Source organism: Lithobates pipiens, unplaced genomic scaffold (genome assembly GCF_037356315.1).
Source record: "Lithobates pipiens isolate NorthernLeopardFrog02 unplaced genomic scaffold, aLitPip1_a1.2 Scaffold_8, whole genome shotgun sequence".
Lineage (NCBI taxonomy): Eukaryota > Metazoa > Chordata > Amphibia > Anura > Ranidae > Lithobates > Lithobates pipiens.
The window spans coordinates 43,939,589-43,960,861 of record NW_027507903.1 but is presented as its reverse complement, the minus strand read 5'-3'; the positions used below and the strand labels follow the sequence as shown (position 1 = coordinate 43,960,861).

Below are 21,273 nucleotides of genomic sequence, written 5' to 3'. Positions count from 1 at the left end.
GTATAGGGCAGCGGTCAGCAGTAGTGCACGGCAACCCTATGTATTGTGGACCGATAGCGGTCCTTACAGAACAGCAGACTGTACCGCACTCAAGCCTATGTACCGTAGCACCCTATACCAAGTTACCAGTCCTTATAAGAACTTTTGTGGACCAAGCAGGTTGTGTATTAGTGTTTAGCAGACTGTACGTCAGTCCCTATACCGCTGAAGGACTGCTGCAGTATAGGGCAGCGGTCAGCAGTGGTGCACGTCAACCCTATGTATTGTGGACCGATAGCGGTCCTTACAGAACAGCAGACTGTAACGCACTCAGGCCTATGTACCGTAGCACCCTATACCAAGTTACCAGTCCTTATAAGAACTTTTGTGGACCAAGCAGGTTGTGTGTTAGTGATTAGCAGACTGTACGTCAGTCCCTATACCAATGAAGGACTGCTGCAGTATAGGGCAGCGGTCAGCAGTAGTGCACGGCAACCCTATGTATTGTGGACCGATAGCGGTCCTTACAGAACAGCAGACTGTAACGCACTCAGGCCTATGTACCGTAGCACCCTATACCAAGTTACCAGTCCTTATAAAAACTTTTGTGGACCAAGCAGGTTGTGTGTTAGTGTTTAGCAGACTGTGCGTCAGTCCCTATACCGCTGAAGGACTGCTGCAGTATAGGGCAGCGGTCAGCAGTGGTGCACGTCAACCCTATCTATTGTGGACCGATAGCGGTCCTTACAGAACAGCAGACTGTACCGCACTCAAGCCTATGTACCGTAGCACCCTATACCAAGTTACCAGTCCTTATAAGAACTTTTGTGGACCAAGCAGGTTGTGTATTAGTGTTTAGCAGACTGTACGTCAGTCCCTATACCGCTGAAGGACTGCTGCAGTATAGGGCAGCGGTCAGCAGTGGTGCACGTCAACCCTATGTATTGTGGACCGATAGCGGTCCTTACAGAACAGCAGACTGTAACGCACTCAGGCCTATGTACCGTAGCACCCTATACCAAGTTACCAGTCCTTATAAGAACTTTTGTGGACCAAGCAGGTTGTGTGTTAGTGATTAGCAGACTGTACGTCAGTCCCTATACCAATGAAGGACTGCTGCAGTATAGGGCAGCGGTCAGCAGTAGTGCACGGCAACCCTATGTATTGTGGACCGATAGCGGTCCTTACAGAACAGCAGACTGTACTGCACTCAGGCCTATGTACCGTAGCACCCTATACCAAGTTACCAGTCCTTATAAAAACTTTTGTGGACCAAGCAGGTTGTGTGTTAGTGTTTAGCAGACTGTGCGTCAGTCCCTATACCGCTGAAGGACTGCTGCAGTATAGGGCAGCGGTCAGCAGTAGTGCACGGCAACCCTATGTATTGTGGACCGATAGCGGTCCTTACAGAACAGCAGACTGTAACGCACTCAGGCCTATGTACCGTAGCACCCTATACCAAGTTACCAGTCCTTATAAGAACTTTTGTGGACCAAGCAGGTTGTGTGTTAGTGATTAGCAGACTGTACGTCAGTCCCTATACCAATGAAGGACTGCTGCAGTATAGGGCAGCGGTCAGCAGTAGTGCACGGCAACCCTATGTATTGTGGACCGATAGCGGTCCTTACAGAACAGCAGACTGTACCGCACCCAAGCCTATGTACCGTAGCACCCTAGACAGACCAAGTTACCAGTCCTGATAAAGAGCTTTGTGGAACAAGTGAGTTGTGAATGATTAGCAGACTGCAGCAGAAGGGCAGCAGTCAAGTATAATATTCTTTCTATATTTGGAAGAAAGAATATTATACGTGTACAAGCCTATTACCGTACCACTGATACCAGTCCTGAAAAGAACCTTTGTGGAACTAATAGTAACAGCAAGTCTTTAAAATTATCCTCACTGCCTGACACACTGCTTCCTGCCTGTCCCTATACAAATTGGCAAAAAAGAGTAGGCTGGAACGATTAGCTGGAACAGCTCTTTTGTGGACCTGATAGTAACAGCTAATGATGATGATGATGATGATGATGAAGAAAGACTAATCTGGCTGAGCTGTCCCTAAAATAGCAGCATACAGCGCTCTGTCCCTTTATCTAAACTGACAAAAGAAACTCAGGCTGCTGACCTAACACCTATACCAGTCCTGAAAAGAACTTTTGTGTACCAAATAGCTAGCGTTTTCTCTGTCCCTACTCCACACAGGATCCTTTCCCTACAGTGACAGAAGAAAGAATGTAAAATGGCCACCGGATCGGGTGTATTTATAGGTTAGGGGGAATGTCCAAGTGTCCATGAGCTGTCATGTCTCAATTGGTTGTCCTGTAACACATGATAAACGTGTCACGAAAGGTTAAAGTTCTTGTATACATTAAACACGTAAGTCCGCCGGGGCGAACGACGGAAAAAGGCGTTCGAACCCGCGGACGGCGAAAGTCGGAAATTCGCCGCGAAACGACCGCCGGGCGAACCGTTCGGCCATCACTAATCTACTCACATAGCATTTACCCAGCAGAGTATTGCGCAGAAATATTGATGGATTTTACAGATTCTAGGTCTATAGAATGTGCACATCTTTGGCTTATTTGTAACAGCTGTTTCTTTTTACATTTCCTATTGGAGCGCATATACAAAGCCTTTCCAAGTGGGGCACAATGGGATATTCCAGGGAAGTGTCAGCCCCCTTGCATACAGCAGTCACCCCCCCACCCCCACCCCTGTCTTGCACATCTATCCAGTTGTTGCATACACTCCATAGAGTTTGGGATGCACATACTAAGGTAGGTGATCATTACTTTACTAGGAAAGGTCAGAGAATTCTTCCACACTATTCTCCCAGGAGCTATGAGCAATTTAGCCTAATAACCTCTTTAGTTTTGTTTTTCATCAGTGGAGAACCTCTGAGTTCAGCTGCAAAAGTTGGAGGACATTGATTATAATGGAGCAAAAGGAAAAGCCAGGCTGTTGTCCACAGCGATCCATCATTCTTCATTTTATAACTGCCACTGAAAAATGACAATTGCAGGATGATAATCTATTGCTAGCATAATAGCATTCTCTGTTGCTAGGATGCAGGCTGTTGCTGCTAAATCGTAAGTGACTACTGCGAGGATGCAGCCAGCTATTGGTAGAATGCAGTCAGCTATTGCCAGGATGCAGGCAGTTATTGATAGGATGCAGGCGGCTAGTGTTGGATGCAGACAGCTATTGGGAGGATGCAGGCGGCTATTGGGAGGATGCAGGCGGCTATTGCTAGGATGCAGGCGGCTATTGCTAGGATGCAGGCGGCTATTGGGAGGATGCAGGCTGCTATTGGGAGGATGCAGACAGCTACTGGGAGGATGCAGGTGGCTATCACTAGGATGCAGCTGGCTATTACTGAAACATATTTGGGTAGTGCGAGGATGCAACCAGCTATTGGTAGAATGCAGGCAGCTATTGCTAGGACACAAGGTGTTTATTGCTGCAGGCAGATATTGGTAGGATGCAGGCAGATAATGTGAGGATGCAGACGGCTATTGCTAGGATGCAGGCAGATATTGTGAGGATGCAGATGGCTATTGCTAGGATGCAGGCGGCTAGTGTTGGATGCAGGCAGATATTGCTAGGATGCAGGCGGCTATTGCTAGGATGCAGGCGGCTATTGCTAGGATGCAGGCAGATATTGTGAGGATGCAGATGGCTATTGCTAGGATGCAGGTGGCTAGTGTTGGATGCAGGCAGATATTGTGAGGATGCATGTGGCTATTGCTAGGATGCAGACGGCTATTGAGAAAATGCAGGTGGCTAGTGTGAGGATTTAGGTGGCTATTGGTAGAACGCAAGCAGCTATTGCTAGGATGCAGGCGGCTAGTGTTGGATGCAGGCAGATATTGTGAGGATGCACACGCCTATTGAGAGGACGCAGGTGGATATTGCTAGGATGCAGAATGCTTTTGGGACGGCTCAGGGGGCTATTGGGGCGACACAGGCAGTTATGTGGAGGACACAAGGGGCTATTTCTAGGATGCTGACTGCTATTAGGAGGAGGCAGCCGGCTATTGTTAGGATGTAGGTGGCTATTGTTTGAGCAAAGGTAGCTATTGCTAGAATGCAGCTGGCTTGTGCTAAAATGCAGATGGCTATTGCAGAGAAGCCGGTGGCTACTGCTCAGATGAAGGTAACTTTTGCTAAGATGCGGGTGGTTATTGCTGGGATAAAGCAAAGTATTACTATGACACAAGTGGCTATGGCTAGGATGGAGGTGGCTATGGCTAGGATGGAGGTGGCTATGGGGTGGCTATGGCAAGGATGGAGGTGGCTATGGCAAGGATGGAGGTGGCTATGGGGTGGCTATGGCAAGGATGGAGGTGGCTTTGGCTGGAACACAGGTGGCTTTGTGAGGATGCAGGAGGCCATTGCCAGGGCCCAGTCCACTCTCGTACTCCAACAAATCACATGCATATGTGTAATATACGGTCCATGTGCAGGACCATGGAGACCAATCTGAATGAAGAGAATTTATCATCAAACCTTCAGTGTTCTTCTGTGTTTATTCTGATAGAAATGTCACCTCCAGGTGAACTGTCATTCCTCACACATCTCACATGTCAGTTGTTGGTGGATGTTTTCATGTTAAAGCTCTCATTGGCTCCGGGTGATAATCAGCTATTACATCCTCTGATCTGGCTTTCTGCCAAGGCCAATATCTTGTTGTCCCTGCAGGGGATTGAATTGTCTTCATATTGAAAGTATGCAACAGGAGGAGTGAGACTTTGCACAGGCAGGAGTGAAACCATTCACAATTCTGGTGCAGTATATGGGATGTTTTCATTGCAGTTCTGCCTGCTTGTTGTGCGCAGTATATGGGGTTTGGGGTGCACATACTAAGGTAGGTGATCATTACTTCACTAGGAAATGTCAGTGCATTCTTCCATAACTAGTCTTTTCAGGAGGGATGAACATTTTTGCATGAATGACCTCTTTGGTTTTCTTTTTCAGCACTCTATTCTATCCTTGTGGGGTTTATTTACCCTGTGTATGAAAGAATACCATAGGAAGAGAGTTTTTATAATGCAGCAGGAGTGGTGAGACTGTATAGTGCAGCAGGAGGGGTGAGACTGTATAGTGCAGCAGGAGGGGTGAGACTGTATAGTGCAGCAGGAGGGGTGAGACTGTATAGTGCAGCAGGAGGGGTGAGACTTTGCATAGTGCAGCAGGAGGGGTGAGACTTTGCATAGTGCAGCAGGATGGGTGAGACTTTGCATAGTGCAGCAGGAGGGGTGAGACTTTGCCCATGGTGGGTGTACATGCTCTTGTAGATCTCAGTGTGTGGAGGACTGTGCTGGCTCCAGGACCTCCAATGCCCGTGTATGATGGCGGAGGGTGCCCGGAGTGAGTGCAGGGCCCGGGGTCCGGTCTGTCTAGGTGTCATCCTCCCCAATAATGTACAGAGAGCTGTCAGTCGTGTACAGGGGGGAGGAGGGCAGGAGGAGGGGGAGGGGGCTGCCGGCACATCACATTCAGTCCCAGGATAAGAGCACCGGAGGTGTGTGCGGGGCACAGGAGGAGCAGAGCCGGGCCCCGGGGCCCCGACCTGTGCGAGGAGCCGGACACGGAGCGCGGGCAGAGGTGAGAGGGGAGCCGGGCACACAGCTCCGGTCCTGGGGGTGCAACAGGGACACAGGGAGGGCAAGACACAGGCTGTGTGTACAGGAGAGCCTCGGACCCGCCCCCTTCCCCTCCGCCCCGCCCACATACTGTCACCCAGCCCCGCCTTCCTGTGTGATCCCCGGGGAATGAGTGTTCATTATATGACAGATGTCACCTCCATGTCATCAGTGAGTGTGACAGGACTCTGATTTATAGGTCATGTCTGTACTGAGAGGGATGAGGGGATGCTGTGTGATTATAGAGGCATTCATTCAATCTCAGTGAGTGTTGTGTGTTTCCTTCAGATCTGTGCAGCAATCAGTGTGAGACTTTGGCTTCCTGTAATAAAGACCGCTCACTGCTGCTCTCTTTCCTTGTGTGGGGAGACTGGTCTGGACTCCGCCCCCTCCTGTAGTAGGCATCGCCCCCCTGCTTTAGTAGGTATCCAACCCCTGCTGAAATAGGCAGACTGTAGTAGGTATCCGCCCCCTGCTGTAGAAGGTACCCGCCTCTTACTGTAGTAGCTATCTGCCCCCTACTGTAGTAGGTATTCGCCCCTCCCCCCCACTGTAATAGGCTGCCTGTAGTAGCTCTCCGCCCCCTCTATTGTAGTAGGTATCCGACCCCTTGCTGTAATAGGCAGCTTGTAGTAGGTATCCACCCCCTGCTGTAATAGGCAGACTGTAGTAGGTATCCGCCCCCTGCTGTAGAAGGTACCTGTCCCTTACTGTAGTAGGCTGCCTGTAGTAGCTATCTGCCCCCTATTGTAGTAGGTATTTGCCCCCCCCTGCTGTAATAGGCTGCCTGTAGTAGCCCTCCGCCCCCCTATTGTAGTAGGTATCCGACCCCTTGCTGTAGTAGGCTGCCTGTAGTAGGTATCCTCTCTCCTGCTGTAATAGGCTGCCTGTAGTAGGTATCCGCCCCCCTGCTGTAGTAGGTATCCACCCCCTGCTGTAATAGGCAGACTGTAGTAGGTGTCCGCCCCCTGCTGTAGTAGGTATCCACCCCCTGCTGTAATAGGCAGACTGTAGTAGGTATCCGACCCCTGCTGTAGAAGGTACTCGCCCCTTACTGTAGTAGGCTGCCTTTATTAGCTATCTGCCCCCTACTGTAGTAGGTATTCGCCCCCCCCCCTGCTGTAATAGGCTGCCTGTAGTAGATATCCACTTTCCTGCTGTAATAGGCTGCCCGTAGTAGGTATGCACCCCCCGCTATAATAGGCTGCCTGTAGTAGGTATGCACCCCCCGCTATAATAGGCTGCCTGTAGTAGGTATGCACCCCCCTATTGTAGTAGGTATCCGCCCCCCTGCTGTAATAGGCCCCCCTGCTGTAAAAGGTATCTGCCCCTTACTGTAGAAGGCTGCCTGTAGTAGGTATCCGCCCCCTATTGTAGTAGGTATCCGCCCCCCCTGCTGTAGTAGGCTGCCTGTAGTAGGTATCCACCCCCCTGCTGTAATAGGCTGCCTGTAGTAGGTATCCGCCCCCTATTGTAGTAGGTATCTGCCCCCTGCTGTAGTAGGCTACCTGTAGTAGGTATCCGCCCCCTATTGTAGTAGGTATCCGCCCCCCTGCTGTAGTAGGCTGCCTGTAGTAGGTATCTGCCCCCTGCTGTAGTAGGCTGCCTGTAGTAGGTATCCGCCCCCTATTGTAGCAGGTATCCGCCCCCCTGCTGTAGTAGGCTGCCTGTAGTAGGTATCTGCCCCCTATTGTAGTAGGTATCCGCCCTCCTGCTGTAGTAGGTTGCCTGTAGTAGGTATCCGCCCCCCTGCTGTAGTAGGTTGCCTGTAGTAGGTATCCGCCCCCCTGCTGTAATAGGCTTCCTTTAGAAGGTATCCGCCCCTTAGTGTAGAAGGCTGCCTGTAGTAGGTATCCTCTCCCCTTGCTGTAGTAGGTAGGCCTGTAGTAGGTATCCGCCTCCCTTCTGACTTATTAGGCCCCTCCCACAGCTCTACTCTCTGCACAGCCTATGTACAGCACAGATGTGATGTCACTGTTACTTTTATTGGTAATATCCGGCCTTGTAAATGCATTTGCTTCACACAAATTGGATTTATATTCTTTGAGTCTTTTAAGGAATATATATATATATAAATGTTTTTGTGTCCGGAGTTCAGCTTCATGTATGATCTGTCTCTCTGCCTACACCAGAGCTCTCCTCTCTGTGGCACTGCTATGGTGGCACACTTCTGGGAGTGGTGGGATGCCCCCCCCCCCTCTCCCGCTACCCTCTGTGGTTTCATCTGCTGGCACAAACATCACAGCAGTACATAGTGGTGTCCTAAGGGCCGGCGGATGGAACCACAGAGCTCTGCAGGGGGCCCGGTGCCCCAGACTCAAGCGGGCACGTCAGATATAGAAGATTTCTCAGCTAGTCTAGAAAGTGAAGATCGGAGTCACAGGCTGTGGGACAAATCATTTCATATTATTTTCTTTACATGTGTCACTTTTAAAGAAAAAAATATATCTATCATCAGTCACTTCAAATGAGGCCAGAGCCCAGGAAAGATGGAGAGCGGCATTACCGACTTCCTTCTGAAAATGCTAGTTGACTGGCTGGTCGATACTTTCTGAGTCACTAATCTGTATGAAGCCTGCAGATCAGGAAATGTCTGGGTCAGAAAAGCTTATGGGAGACTCATGATAGCCAGGAAACTAGTATTTTCATGGGATGTCAGTAATGGGAGCCTCCATACTTCCTTTAATAGAAGGAAAATCTTGCTTCTGTGTGTAGTTTGTAAGTAACTATGCATTATAGAGACAACCTTTCTGATCCTCCTTTCCTAATGCTTACAAAAACCATTGACTGTCTGTAGTAGTGATTGGTAGCTAGAAATCACATACAGTGCCATGAAAAAGTATTTATACCCCCTTGAATTTTTCCACATTTTGTCATGTTACAAGCAAAAACATTAATGTATTTTATTGAGATTTTATGTGATAGACCAACACAAAGTGGCACATAATTGTGTAGTAGAAGGAAAATGATAAATGTTTTACAATTAAATATGTGCAAAGTTTGGTGTACATTTGTATTCAGCCCCCCTGAGTCAATACTTTGTTGAACCCCCTTTCACTGCAATTACAGCTGCAAGTCTTTTTGGGGATGTCTCTACCAACTTTGCACATCTAGAGAGTGATATTTTTGCCCATTCTTCTTTGCAAAATAGCTCAAGATCTGTCAGATTGGATGGAGAACATCTGTGATCAGCAATTTTCAAGTCTTACCACAGACTCTCATTTGGGTTTTGGTTTGAACTTTGACTGGGCCATTCTAACACATGAATATGCTTTGATCTAAACCATTCCATTGTAGCTCTGGCTGTATGTTTAGGATCATTGTCCTGCTGGAAGGTGAACCTCTGCCCCAGTCTCAAGTCTTTTTCAGACTTTAACAGGTTTTCTTCTACTATTTCCCTGTATTTGGCTCCATCCATCTTCCCATCGACTCTGACCAGCTTCCCTGTCCCTGCTGAAGAAAAGCATCGCGACAATATGATGCGGCCACCACCATGTTTCACGGTGGGGATGGTGTGTTCAGGGTGATGTGCAGTGTTAGTTTTCCACCACACGTTGCATTTTGCTTTTAATCCAGAAAGTTCAATTTTGGTCTCATCTGACCAGAGCACCTTCTTCCATATGTTTGCTGTGTTTCCCACATGGCTTATTGCAAACTGCAAACTGGACTTCTTATGGCTTTCTTTCAACAATGGCTTTCTTGTTGAAAGGCTAGATTTGTGGAGAGCACAACTAATAGTTGTCCTGTGGACGGATTCTCCCACCTGAGCTGTGGATCTCTGCAGCTCCTCCAGAGTTACCATGGGCCTCTTGGTGGCTTCTCTGATTAATACTCTCCTTGCCCGACCTGTCACTTTAGGTGGACGGCCATGTCTTGGTAGGTTTGCAGTTGTGCCATACTCTTTTTTTCATTTTTGGATGATGGATTGAACAGTGCTTTGTTAGTTGTTCAAAGCTTGGGATATTTTGTTAAAACCTAACCCTGCTTTAAACTTCTCCACAACTTTATACCTGACCTGTCTGGTGTGTTCCTTGATCTTCATGATGCTCTTTGTTCACTAAGGTTCTCTAACAAACCTCTGAGGATTTCACAGCTGTATTTATACTGAGATTAAATGACACAAAGGTGGACTCTATTTACTAATTCGGTGCCTTCTGAAGGCAATCAGTTCCACTAGTTTGTAGTTAGGGGTATCAGAGTAAAGGGGGCTGAATACAAATACACGCCACACTTTTCAGACATTTATTTGTAAAAAATGTAGAAAACCATTTATCATTTTCCTTCCACTTCACAATTATGTGCCACTTTGTCTTGGTCTTACAGGAATCCTCAAACTACGGGCCTCCAGCTGTTGTGAAACTGCACATCCCATGAGGCTTTGTAAAACTCTGACATTCACAGACATGACTAGGCATGATGGGAATTGTAGTTCCTGAACAACTGGAGGGCCATAGTTTGAAGACCCATGGTCTATTACATATCTATTACATAACATTTCAATAAAATACATTTACGTTTTGGTTGTAACATGACAAAATGTGGAAAATTTCAAGGGGTATGAATACTTTTTCGAGTGGTTGTGGTTTTATTTTTGTAGATCATTGTTGTCTTCAGTAAAAGTAGTTTACATGATGAGTTTATCTATACCGATTCTAAGTTCCATGGACAAAAGCCATTGTAGTACCTCAAACACCCTTTATGAATTAAACAGTAAATTTCCTCCACTTTTGGTAGATTACATAGTAGAGAACTTTGCTTGGTACATATTAAGCCCCATACACACTATCAGATTATCTGCTGAGTTTTTCCTTCAGATTTACCAAAACCATGTAGTAGAAGGGCCTGCCTGATTGCATACACATTGAAACTCCTAAGGTTTGTCCTCATATTATATGGTTTTGGTAAATCTGAAGGAAAAACTCAGCAGATAATCTGATAGTTGTGTATGGGATTTAAGTAGAATTTCCTTCAGACATTCAATGAGAACTTTACTGGGTACACATGGGTAGAATGTCCTTCAGATGTTCAGAAAGAACCTTCCTGGGTACACATAAATAGAAATTCCTTCAGATGTTCATAGAGAATCTTGTTGCGTACACATGCATAGAATTTCCTTCAGACGTACATAAAGAACCTTGTTGAGTACACACAAGTAGAATTTCCTTCAGACGTTCATAGACAACCGTGCTGGGTACATAGGAGTAGAATTTCCTTCAGACGTTCGTAGAGAATCTTGCTGGGTGTACTTGAGTAGAATTTAGTTCAAACTTTCATACGGAAATTGCTCATCAGAATGTTCTTTCTTGCCATATTGAGTCAACTCAACTCTACTTTTGTTCCATAGCCCTTAAAATTCCATCCAGTTCTTCTACCCAAATGTAATCCTAGATGTATTAATAGGTTCCACTATAATATGTACGATTCTTCCATCCTGCACCTTTGAATTTTCTCATCACTACAGTTGAAAACAAACGCCGATTTGACCCCACTAACCATTAGAAAATCAAACAAATGTTCTGCAATGGATTGTTTTCTAAAGATGTGTATCCACCATTATTTCAGTTAGGTAGTATAAGGAGTAGTTGGAATGTGATGAAACCCATAGAATTCCATACAGTCCTGGTGTCCGATTTGTGCCCTTTTGGTGTTTGAAGTGGCCTAGAAGTCATCATTGGGAGCAATGATTTGTAAAAGGGCCTTTAAAGCAGAATTTCACCCAAAAGAGGAAGTTCCTATTTTCCTCCTCCTCCCCATCTCCTCCTCCATATTTGGAATGTCTTCTTTTGGAGAGGGGGAGCGGGTACCTGATTTTGACAGGTACCTACTCCCGCCTAGGCAATCAGAGCGTAGGTTTGCTCCTCCCCCACCTCTTCTCGAAGCCTCTTGGGACACGTCACAGGTCCCAGTGGGCTGCGGTACCATTCACCTGGTGCAGCGTGGTTCATGCCTCAAGAAGTCAAAGCCCCCCACTAACTTTGACCCCACTATCCATTAGAAAATCGAACAAACGTTCTGCAATGGATTATTTTCTAAACATGAGTATCCACCATTATTTCAGTTAGGTAGTATAAGGAGTAATTGGAATGTGCTGAAACCCATAGAATTCCATACAGGACCTTTAAAGCAGAACTTCACCCAAAAGAGGAAGTTCCTATTTTCCTCCTCCTCCCCATCTCCTCCTCCATATTTGGAATGTCTTCTTTTGGAGAGGGGGAGCGGGTACCTGATTTTGACAGGTACCTACTCCCGCCTAGGCAATCAGAGCGTAGGTTTGCTCCTCCCCCACCTCTTCTCGCAGCCTCTTGGGACACGTCACAGGTCCCAGTGGGCTGCGGTACCATTCACCTGGTGCAGCGTGGTTCATGCCTCAAGAAGTCAAAGCCCCCACTAACTTTGACCCCACTATCCATTAGAAAATCGAACAAACGTTCTGCAATGGATTATTTTCTAAAGATGAGTATCCACCATTATTTCAGTTAGGTAGTATAAGGAGTAATTGGAATGTGCTGAAACCCATAGAATTCCATACAGTCCTGGTGTCTGATTTGTGCCCTTTTGGTGTTTGAAGTGGCCTAGAAGTCAGTATTGGGAGCAATGATTTGTAGAAGGGCCTTTAAAGCAGAACTTCACCCAAAAGAGGAAGTTCCGCTTTTCCTCCTCCTCCCCCATATTTGGAATGTCTCCTTTCGGAGGGGGGGGCGGGTACCTGATTTTGACAGGTACCTACTCCTGCCTAGGCAATCAGAGCGTAAATTCGCTCCTCCCCCCCACCTCTTCTCGCAGCCTCTTGGGACACATTACAGGTCCCAGTGGGCTGCGGTACCCTTCACCTGGTACAGCGTGGTTCACGCCTCAAGAAGTCACAGCCAGCTGCCCAAAGTTGAGATGCCGGTTCTGGGGTCCCAAAGACCGGCAAAGAGCCAGGTTGAGTGAGGACATTGTTAGATCCTGGGACAGGCAGGTGTGTGTTTTTGTAAAACTCAGCAGCTACAGTATTGCTAGCTGCTGACTTTTTAAATCTTTGTGTACGGGGTGAGGATCCTCTTTAATAACAGTAATCTCTAGCAGTTCCATGTAACATGTCCCTAGTCTCTGACTCTCTCCTACAGCATGAGTTTGATCTCCAATCACTCCTATAGAACAGTCTCTGACAATTTCCTCTAGCAAGTCTCTGTTCTATCACAGTCTTTTGTGACATTCCATATGATAACTATTATATGCGGCTCTTTGTGGACATCAGGGGCTGCATTTGAGGCCCCCTATACCATGCAAGTTATCATGCCATATTGAATACAGTAAAGTGAAACCTACTTAGTTGCTATGGGTTATTGCTGGTTGCACAGCATTATTTCTCTTTGTTTGTATTCGTTTTTTAATGCCTCATTTTCTGTTGTACTGCTAACAACAGATCACGGGTATTCAATGTACGTTCCATATGACTTGACTGTCTGACGTTTTCTTTGATGAGGATGGGGAAGTCTATTTCCACGTGGCAAAGTTTGTGTGTTGAGGTTTATGTTCTGAATATACACCTGACATGGATGGAAAATATTCTCATCTGTCTTGTATCATACACGGAATCTAATTTATTTATGAATTTCATTCACAGGCCCACTGGGAGCTCGGCCTCTACACATCCATATGTTGCAGGTTTAGACTTGCTGCGGAGTTTCACTATGAGATGCTGCACATATGAACAATATAAACCTCCATCAACAGCTGACAAGTGCCTGCAGCTCCATCCCGGGGCAGTCAGATATGAGGTGACAGAGGATATGTGTCCTGATTTGTGTATGGACGCCTCCTGCCATCTAAAGAAGAGCTGGAACCATCAAGATGTGGCCATCACCCTCCGCTGGGGGCATCTGCCGCTGCTGGGACCTTTCCTAAAAGGAAGAATGACTGGGCTCCTCCAATCACTGCACAGCTCTTCCCTGGCTCTCCTGCTCATTCTGATTCTCCTCTCCTGGAATCCCTGTACAGCAAAAGATCTACACTGTTAGTAAGCTGAGGATGAGTCTGGGTAAACTTTGGGTAATATGTCAGACCGTGCATCTGGTTTTGTTTTAGACTATAAAGAATAGTAGTCAGAGGATCAGATAACAGAGCCCTAGTGTGGGTAATGTGATCCTCTCCAGGGGTGAACAGCTGAGTCTACTGTAAAGTCATTTCATAAGAGGGGGAAATCTTAGTCAGCAAGAAGTTTGCTCTACTAAAGCCAGTAATATGTCATAGCAATGCAGATTGCTACACACACAGCGTAATCCCTCATGGAATTACATGTTCTGCCTCGCCTGGCTAGTAAATCTGTCTATAGACCTTATTTCCTACTCCAAACTGTATACCAATTAGTATATATAAGCAGCATTTTGGGGTTTTGTATGAAGCAGTCCCATTGTCCATATTCTTAAAGGATCAGATTGCCAAGGCAAGCAAGGCCCCTGTGTTGGTTTCCTATACTGTATGTGTTAGGGACTCATAGTAGTGAGGTCTCCTTATGGCTCTGGTCTCATCTACCTTTAGAGCAGTGGTCTTCAAACTGCAGCCAGTGGGCCAGATACAGCCCTTTCCTTGCTTTCATCCATTCCTTGGGGCACTATTCTTCTCACTGATACCAGACACTCTTCTGCCCACCGACACCAACAATGGGGTACTATGCTCTCACTGACACCAACATTGGGGCACTATTCCTCCCCCTAATACCAAAGATCGGGCACTATTCCTCCCTCTAATACAAAAGATGGGGCACTATTCCCCTCTCTAATACCACAAATATGGCACTATTCCTCCTCCTAATACCAAAGATGGGCCACTATTCCTCCCCCCAATACCAAAGATGGGGCAATATTCCTCCCCCTAATACCAAAGATTGGCCACTATTCCCCCCCTAATACCAAAGATGGGGCACTATTCCTCCCCCCAATACCAAAGATGGGGCACTATTCCTCCCCCTAATACCAAAGATGGGGCACTATTCCTCCCCCTAATACCAGCGATGGGACACTATTCCTCCCCTCTAATACCAAAGATGCGGCACTATTCCTTGCCCTTAATACCAAAGATGGGCAATATTCCTCTCCCTAATACCAAAGATGGGGCACTATTCCTCCCCCTGATACCAAAGGTGAGGCACTATTACTCCCTCCTAATACCAAAAATGGGGCACTATTCCTCCCCCTGATACCAAAGGTGAGGCATTATTACTCCCTCCTAATACCAAAAATGGGGCACTATTCCTCCCCCTAATTCCAAAGATGGGGCACTATTCCTCCCCCTAATTCCAAAGATGGGGCACTATTCCTCAATCTGATTCCAAAGATGGAGCACTATTCCTCATCCTAATTCCAAAGATGGGGCACTATTCCTCCCCCTAATTCCAAAGATGGGGCACTATTCCTCCCCCTAATTCCAAAGATGGGGCACTGTTTATTCCCACTGATGCCAGAAAATAAATTATATTCCCATTGGACACAGTCCGGCCTCACTAAAGTCTGAAGGACAGTAAATTGGCCCTTTGTTTAGAAAGTTTGGAGACCCCTGCTTTAGAGTTTTTAGTTTTTTGGGCATCCACTCTTTCTGTTGCATCCTTCAAAATGTAATATGGATAAAAAAGAGTTGTAGAGAAGGAACCCCTTACACTGGGAGTGACAGGTGTTTGTTTGAGAACAATTTCCATCCTTTTAAATTTTCCTGATCACTACCATTAAACGTAATTATTGGTTTGGCCCCATTAAATTGAACAATTGTTCCTAAAACACATTTTTTCAAATTCAATTTTACAACCTCACCAATTTTGGGCGAAGTGACCTTTTCAACCTAAAATGTTGACCTACCAATATAACATTTCATTTAAACTTATGCTATTTCATGTAAGACTTCCAGCCTACCAGCACATCTACCCATAGCTCAGCGTCCTTTTCAATATACAGCACACCAACAGTCTTTAGAAAAGTTGTACTTTAAGTGGTACGTCTAAGGCAAGCCATAGATTATACCATTTGCTTTCCTTCCACCACGGGTGGTAGGAAAGAAAATTGCTCGATTCCCCATCAACACAGTCAGGGTTGATGGGGGAATCCTTCCCACAGCGATTGTGTACTGCCGGTGGGGAGCCTTCCCTGCCCACAGAACACAATGATCACTGATCGCGTGCAAAAACTTCAGTACAACCAGCCTGCCCATAGATGGATTTAATCTCAGCCGGTTTCTGATGAGCTGGCCAAGATTCTATCTATCTGTGGCCAGCTTAAGTCACAGAGGGGGAAATTTACTAAAACTGGAGCACTCACAATCTGGTGCCACTGTACATAGTAGCCAATCAGCTTCTAACTTAACCAGTTCCCGACCGGCGCACGCAGATGTACGTTGGCAGAATGGCACAGGTAGGCATATTGGCGTACAGGTACGTCCATTTTAATATGCTGCCCTGCCATTGGGTGCGCGCCGGCGGCGGTGCGCTCACGTTCCGGTCGGGACCCCCGTGAGTCCGGTCGCGGGTCCCGTGGACTCAATCACCATGGGGATACCCGCAATCGTCTCACGGGCCGGCTGAACGGGGAGATGCCATTGTAAACAGCATCTCCCCGTTCTGCCTAGCAACAAGTGACGCTGATCTCTGCTCCATGTGATTGGAGCAGAGATCAGTGTTCACTAACACAAAGCCCAGCCCCCCCACAATTAGTAACACGCCCCTAGGAACACTTAACCCCCACACTGCCACCCCCTGGTTAACCCCTTCACTGCCAGTGTCATTTACACAGGAATCACTGCATTTATATAGCCCTGATTTCTGTATAAATGACAATGGTCCCAAAAATGTGTCAAAAATGTCTGCTGTGTCCGCCATAATGTCGCAGTCACAATAAAAATCGCTGATCGCCGCCATTACTAGTAAAAAAAAATTATTAATAAAAATGCCATAAAACTATCACCTATTTTGTAAACGCTATAACTTTTGCGCACACCAATCAATAATCACTTATTTAGATTTTTTTTTTACCAAAAATATGTAGAAGAATACGTAACTGAGGGAAATTTATTTTTTTTTTTATATATTTTTGGGGGATATTTATTATAGCAAAAAGTAAAAAATAATGCATTTTTTGCAAAATTGTCACTATATTTTTGTTTATAGCGCAAAAAATAAAAACCGCAGGGGTGGTCAAATACCACCAAAAGAAAGCTCTATTTGTGGGGAAAAAAAGGATGTCAATTTTGTTTGGGAGCCACATCGCACGACCGCGACGCAGTGCCGAATCGCAAAAAGTGGTCTGGTCTTTGACCAGCAAAATGGTCCGGGCCTGAAAGTGGTTAAGCTTGTTCAGCCGATTGGTCTCTATGCAGAGCAGCCAATTTTGCACTCTTCAGATTTAGTAAATACGCAGTAATCAAAGTGGTAAGAATAAATAGAAGTTCAGTACTGTTCGTCTGAACAGCTTATGAAATATTTTATGCCATTTTATGGTTTTAGAGTACACATATGCATTTGATTTTTTTTCTTTTTTAATATTAGTTATCTAAGTACAATAGAAATCTTCAAGGATCAATAGTGGAGGAAAGCTTTGGGGGAACCTATAAAAAAAAAACTGTTTTCACAGCTTATGTTTAGTTTGATGGTGATCATTAATAAATGTGTTAGTATAGAGTTAATAGATGCATGCTAATAAACTGTTGAAGTGAATGGACTATGAATCATAGATCTTTGCTCTTCTCTGGGTTGATAACTTTGAACAGCGGAGAGCCACATGAAAGATTCCATCTTGGTCAATGGAACCTTATGTTGGAGGTGGTGTCCTAAATATACATCTTCTGTCAATACTTCAATGTCAGCATTGTTATTCCAACCCCTTACAACTGTTGATATTGGAAAATAGACATATAATGTGAAAACATACCCAACACCTTTTTTTTTTTACAAGGAAACTGTGAGAATAGAAACTCAGAAGCTCCAATTGTTGAGTCAGAGGGTCAGAGGTCAAGTCAACCGGGTGTGAGCTACCATACCTCACACATTGGGGTTGATTTACTAAAGGTTGTTCTCTTTGTAAGTGAATTTTCCCTTAGCTTGCTGACTGTGGTGAAAATTTACTTTTCAAGGAAGATCCATTCACTTGCAAGGTAAATAAAAAAAAGAATGTATTTATGCTTGTACGCGATTGGATGTTAGAAGTCAGCAGAGCTTCACTGCATCAACTTCAGCGTAAAGCACAGCAGGGGATTAAACCCTTTTTTTTCTACTCAATCATAACTATTTTAAACAGTAATAGGTAGATATCTATCAGTGGCGGCTCGTCCATTAGGGGCGCCCGAACGCCGCCCCCCTCTCTCCACTCCCTATATACTGTGGATAGATTCATGCATAGCATAAATCTATCCATGGCCGCAGCAGCCACCCCCTATTCATGCGTCCGGCCCCTTTAAGGGCACCGGATGCATGAATTACAGCGACCAGGGGTTGTGTTTTGAAGCATCTGATTAGAGCCAGAGGCTCTAATAAGCTTCAAATTCTGGTGGGCTCGGGTTAAAGAGGGTGCGCTCCGATGCCACCCAGGTGTGTTACAACAGCAAATGTATATTCGCTGTTGAAACAATGATCCTCAATCCGTCCAATCAGAAACGGGTGTGAGACCCGTTTTCTGATTGGCTGAAAGGAGAAGACTCCCGATTGGCCACCGAGGTGGAGGGAGGAAAAGGAAGCTGCCACCACTTTGATGACCCGGAGAACGGGAGGCTGCAGGAGAACAGCAGGAGAATGGGAGGCCACCGAGCAGGGGAAGCTGCCGCCGAGCAGGGAAAGCCGCCGGTGATGGGGTAAGTGCTACTGACCGACCCGGGGGAACCACAATATTATATAAAAGAGCACATTATATTGTATCAAGTAATAAAAACATAAAAAAAAAATATTTTTTGGAGATCTAAAAGAAAACCTCCAAGAGTAGCAGAGCTTGTTGGTTTTGTAGACGTGTAAATCAATTATCGGTTGGTCTACAGTGCCTTGCGAAAGTATTTGGCCCCCTTGAACTTTTCAAACTTTTGCCACATTTCAGGCTTCAAACATAAAGATATAACATTTTTATTTTTTGTGAAGAATCACCAACAAGTGGAACACAATTGTGAAGTGGAACGAAATCTATTGGATTTTTGAAACTTTTTTAACTAATAAAAAAATGAAAAGTGGGGCGTGCAAAATTATTCGGCCCCTTTACTTTCAGTGCAGCAAACTCACTCCAGAAGTTCAGCGAGGATCTCTGAATGATCCAATGTTGTCCTAAATGACTGATGGTGATAAATAGAATCCACCTGTGTGTAATCAAGTCTCTGTATAAATCCACCTGCTCTGTGATAGTATCAGGGTTCTGTTGAAAGCGCAGAGAGCATCATGAAGACCAAGGAACACACCAGGCAGGTCCGTAATACTGTTGTGGAGAAGTTTAAAGCCGGATTTGGATACAAAAAGATTTCCCAAGCTTTAAACATCCCAAGGAGCACTGTGCAAGCGATCATTTTGAAATGGAAGGAGTATCAGACCACTGCAAATCTACCAAGACCTGGCCGTCCCTCTAAACTTTCAGCTCAGACAAGGAGAAGACTGATCAGAGATGCAGCCAAGAGGCCCATGATCACTCTGGATGAACTGCAGAGAACTACAGCTGAGGGGGGAGAGTCTGTCCATAGGACAACAATCAGTCGTACACTGCACAAATCTGGCCTTTATGGAAGAGTGGCAAGACGAAAGCCATTTCTCAAAGATATCCATAAAAAGTCTCATCTAAAGTTTGCCACAAGCCACCTGGGAGACACACCAAACATGTGGAAGAAGGTGCTCTGGTCAGATGAAACCAAAATCGAACTTTTTGCCCACAATGCAAAATGATATGTTTGGCGTAAAAGCAACACAGCTCATCACCCTCAACACACCATCCCCACTGTCAAACATGGTGGTGGCAGCATCATGGTTTGGGCCTGCTTTTCTTCAGCAGGGACAGGGAAGATGGTTAAAATTGAGGGGAAGATGGATGCAGCCAAATACAGGACCATTCTGGATGAAAACCTGTTGGAGTCTGCAAAAGACCTGAAACTGGGACGGAGATTTATCTTCCAACAAGACAATGATCCCAAACATACAGCAAAATCTACAAAGGAATGGTTCACAAATAAACGTATCCAGGTGTTAGAATGGCCAAGTCAAAGTCCAGACCTGAATCCAATCGAGAATCTGTGGAAAGAGCTGAAAACTTGAGCTGTTTTGCAAGGAAGAATGGGCAAGAATTTCAGTCTCTCGATGTGCAAAACTGATAGAGACATACCCCAAGCAACTTGCAGCTGTAATCGCAGCAAAAGGTGGCTCTACAAAGTATTAACGCAAGGGGGCCGAATAATTTTGCACGCCCCACTTTTCATTTTTTTATTAGTTAAAAAAGTTTCAAAAATCCAATAGATTTCGTTCCTCTTCACAATTGTGTCCCACTTGTTGGTGATTCTTCACAAAAAATAAAATTTTTATATCTTCATGTTTGAAGCCTGAAATGTGGCAAAAGGTTGAAAAGTTCAAGGGGGCTGAATACTTTTGCAAGGCACTGTACGTTTTTCAGGATCACCTGCTTCATCAGGACCACGTATGCATTGTAGACCAAGTCTACAAATCCAACGAGCTCTGTAACTCTTGGAGGTTTTCTTTGATATCTCCAAAAAATTATTTAAATTTATGTTTTTTATCAATTAATACAATAAAATTTGGCCTAGTAATAGGTAGCGTTCCACTGTAACATCTATGATTACATGGAGGCAGGGTATTTTTTGTGAAATCAGGCATTATTACTTTGACTTCAGCAATTTTCACTTTCACGTTAAAGTCATCAAAGTGACCTTTTTGACATGCAAAGTAAAAATAAATAGTAAGAATGATCAAAAAAATATCAGATTTCTAAGTTGTTGGCTTTTTAAGTGAACAATTTTTCTGTCTTTTTCATAACATTTTGAAAAATAATTCACCCCTTAGGTCTTTTGGTCTGCTTACCAATTCAGCATATGCCCCCTTTTGCATTATCAACAGTACAATCACTAAACTTCAGGAACCCACCAAGAGGCAAATTTTATTAAAAACTGAAATTTTGGACTGGAATAATTTATTAGTGAAGACATCTGTGTTCAGACCTTTCAAAATGGCCCACTCCACATGGTTGTCTAGTTCTGATTTTCTCTCTACTTTTCTGAGGAAGTTCAGCTGATTGTTAATGGAAACATGTCATAAGAGAAATTGTTGCTCGTGGAGGATGCTAGTATGAGTCAGTGTTTGCCTCCAGGGCCTGCTGCTTGGTGAGGATTTTACTGAAAAAGGGCCTGAGCCTGGGCCTAAGGAAACAGAAGCTGACCCGTGCCTTGGGGCCTTAGAGTGGTAGTAAACCCAGGATTTCGATTTTTACCTACAGGTAAGCTTAAAATAAAGCTAACCTGTAGGTTAAATGAATATCTCCTAAACATGCAGCCTTTAGGAGATATTTGTCTGGTTGGCAGCCTGTCACATCACCAGCACATTCGCTTTGAAGGAACAGCATACCTGTCATTGCTTTAGAGCTCTGTGCCACGGCCATGACTCCCGCACGTGCATTGCAGCTTGGCCATTTAAGTCTCTGGAGTGGTGACAGCTCG

General features: G+C 45.3%; 1 protein-coding gene across 3 annotated transcripts in view; it reads left to right on the top strand.

Moving 5' to 3' along the window:
- The first annotated feature begins 2,688 nt into the window (after positions 1–2,688).
- The window catches only part of LOC143960042 (cell surface hyaluronidase CEMIP2-like), a 164,330-nt gene continuing 145,745 nt past the window's right edge, over positions 2,689–21,273 (top strand). Inside the window, exons 1-2 of one of the 3 annotated variants that reach the window (XM_077468311.1) lie at positions 2,689–2,757; positions 13,235–13,623. In XM_077468311.1, the coding sequence (XP_077324437.1) occupies positions 2,744–2,757; positions 13,235–13,623 (403 nt within the window). In that variant the 5' untranslated portion in view covers positions 2,689–2,743. Of the gene's footprint in view, positions 2,758–4,727; positions 4,848–5,462; positions 5,588–13,234; positions 13,624–21,273 lie in introns of those variants that run through there. The other 2 variants (XM_077468310.1, XM_077468312.1) reach the window with 2 other exon arrangements.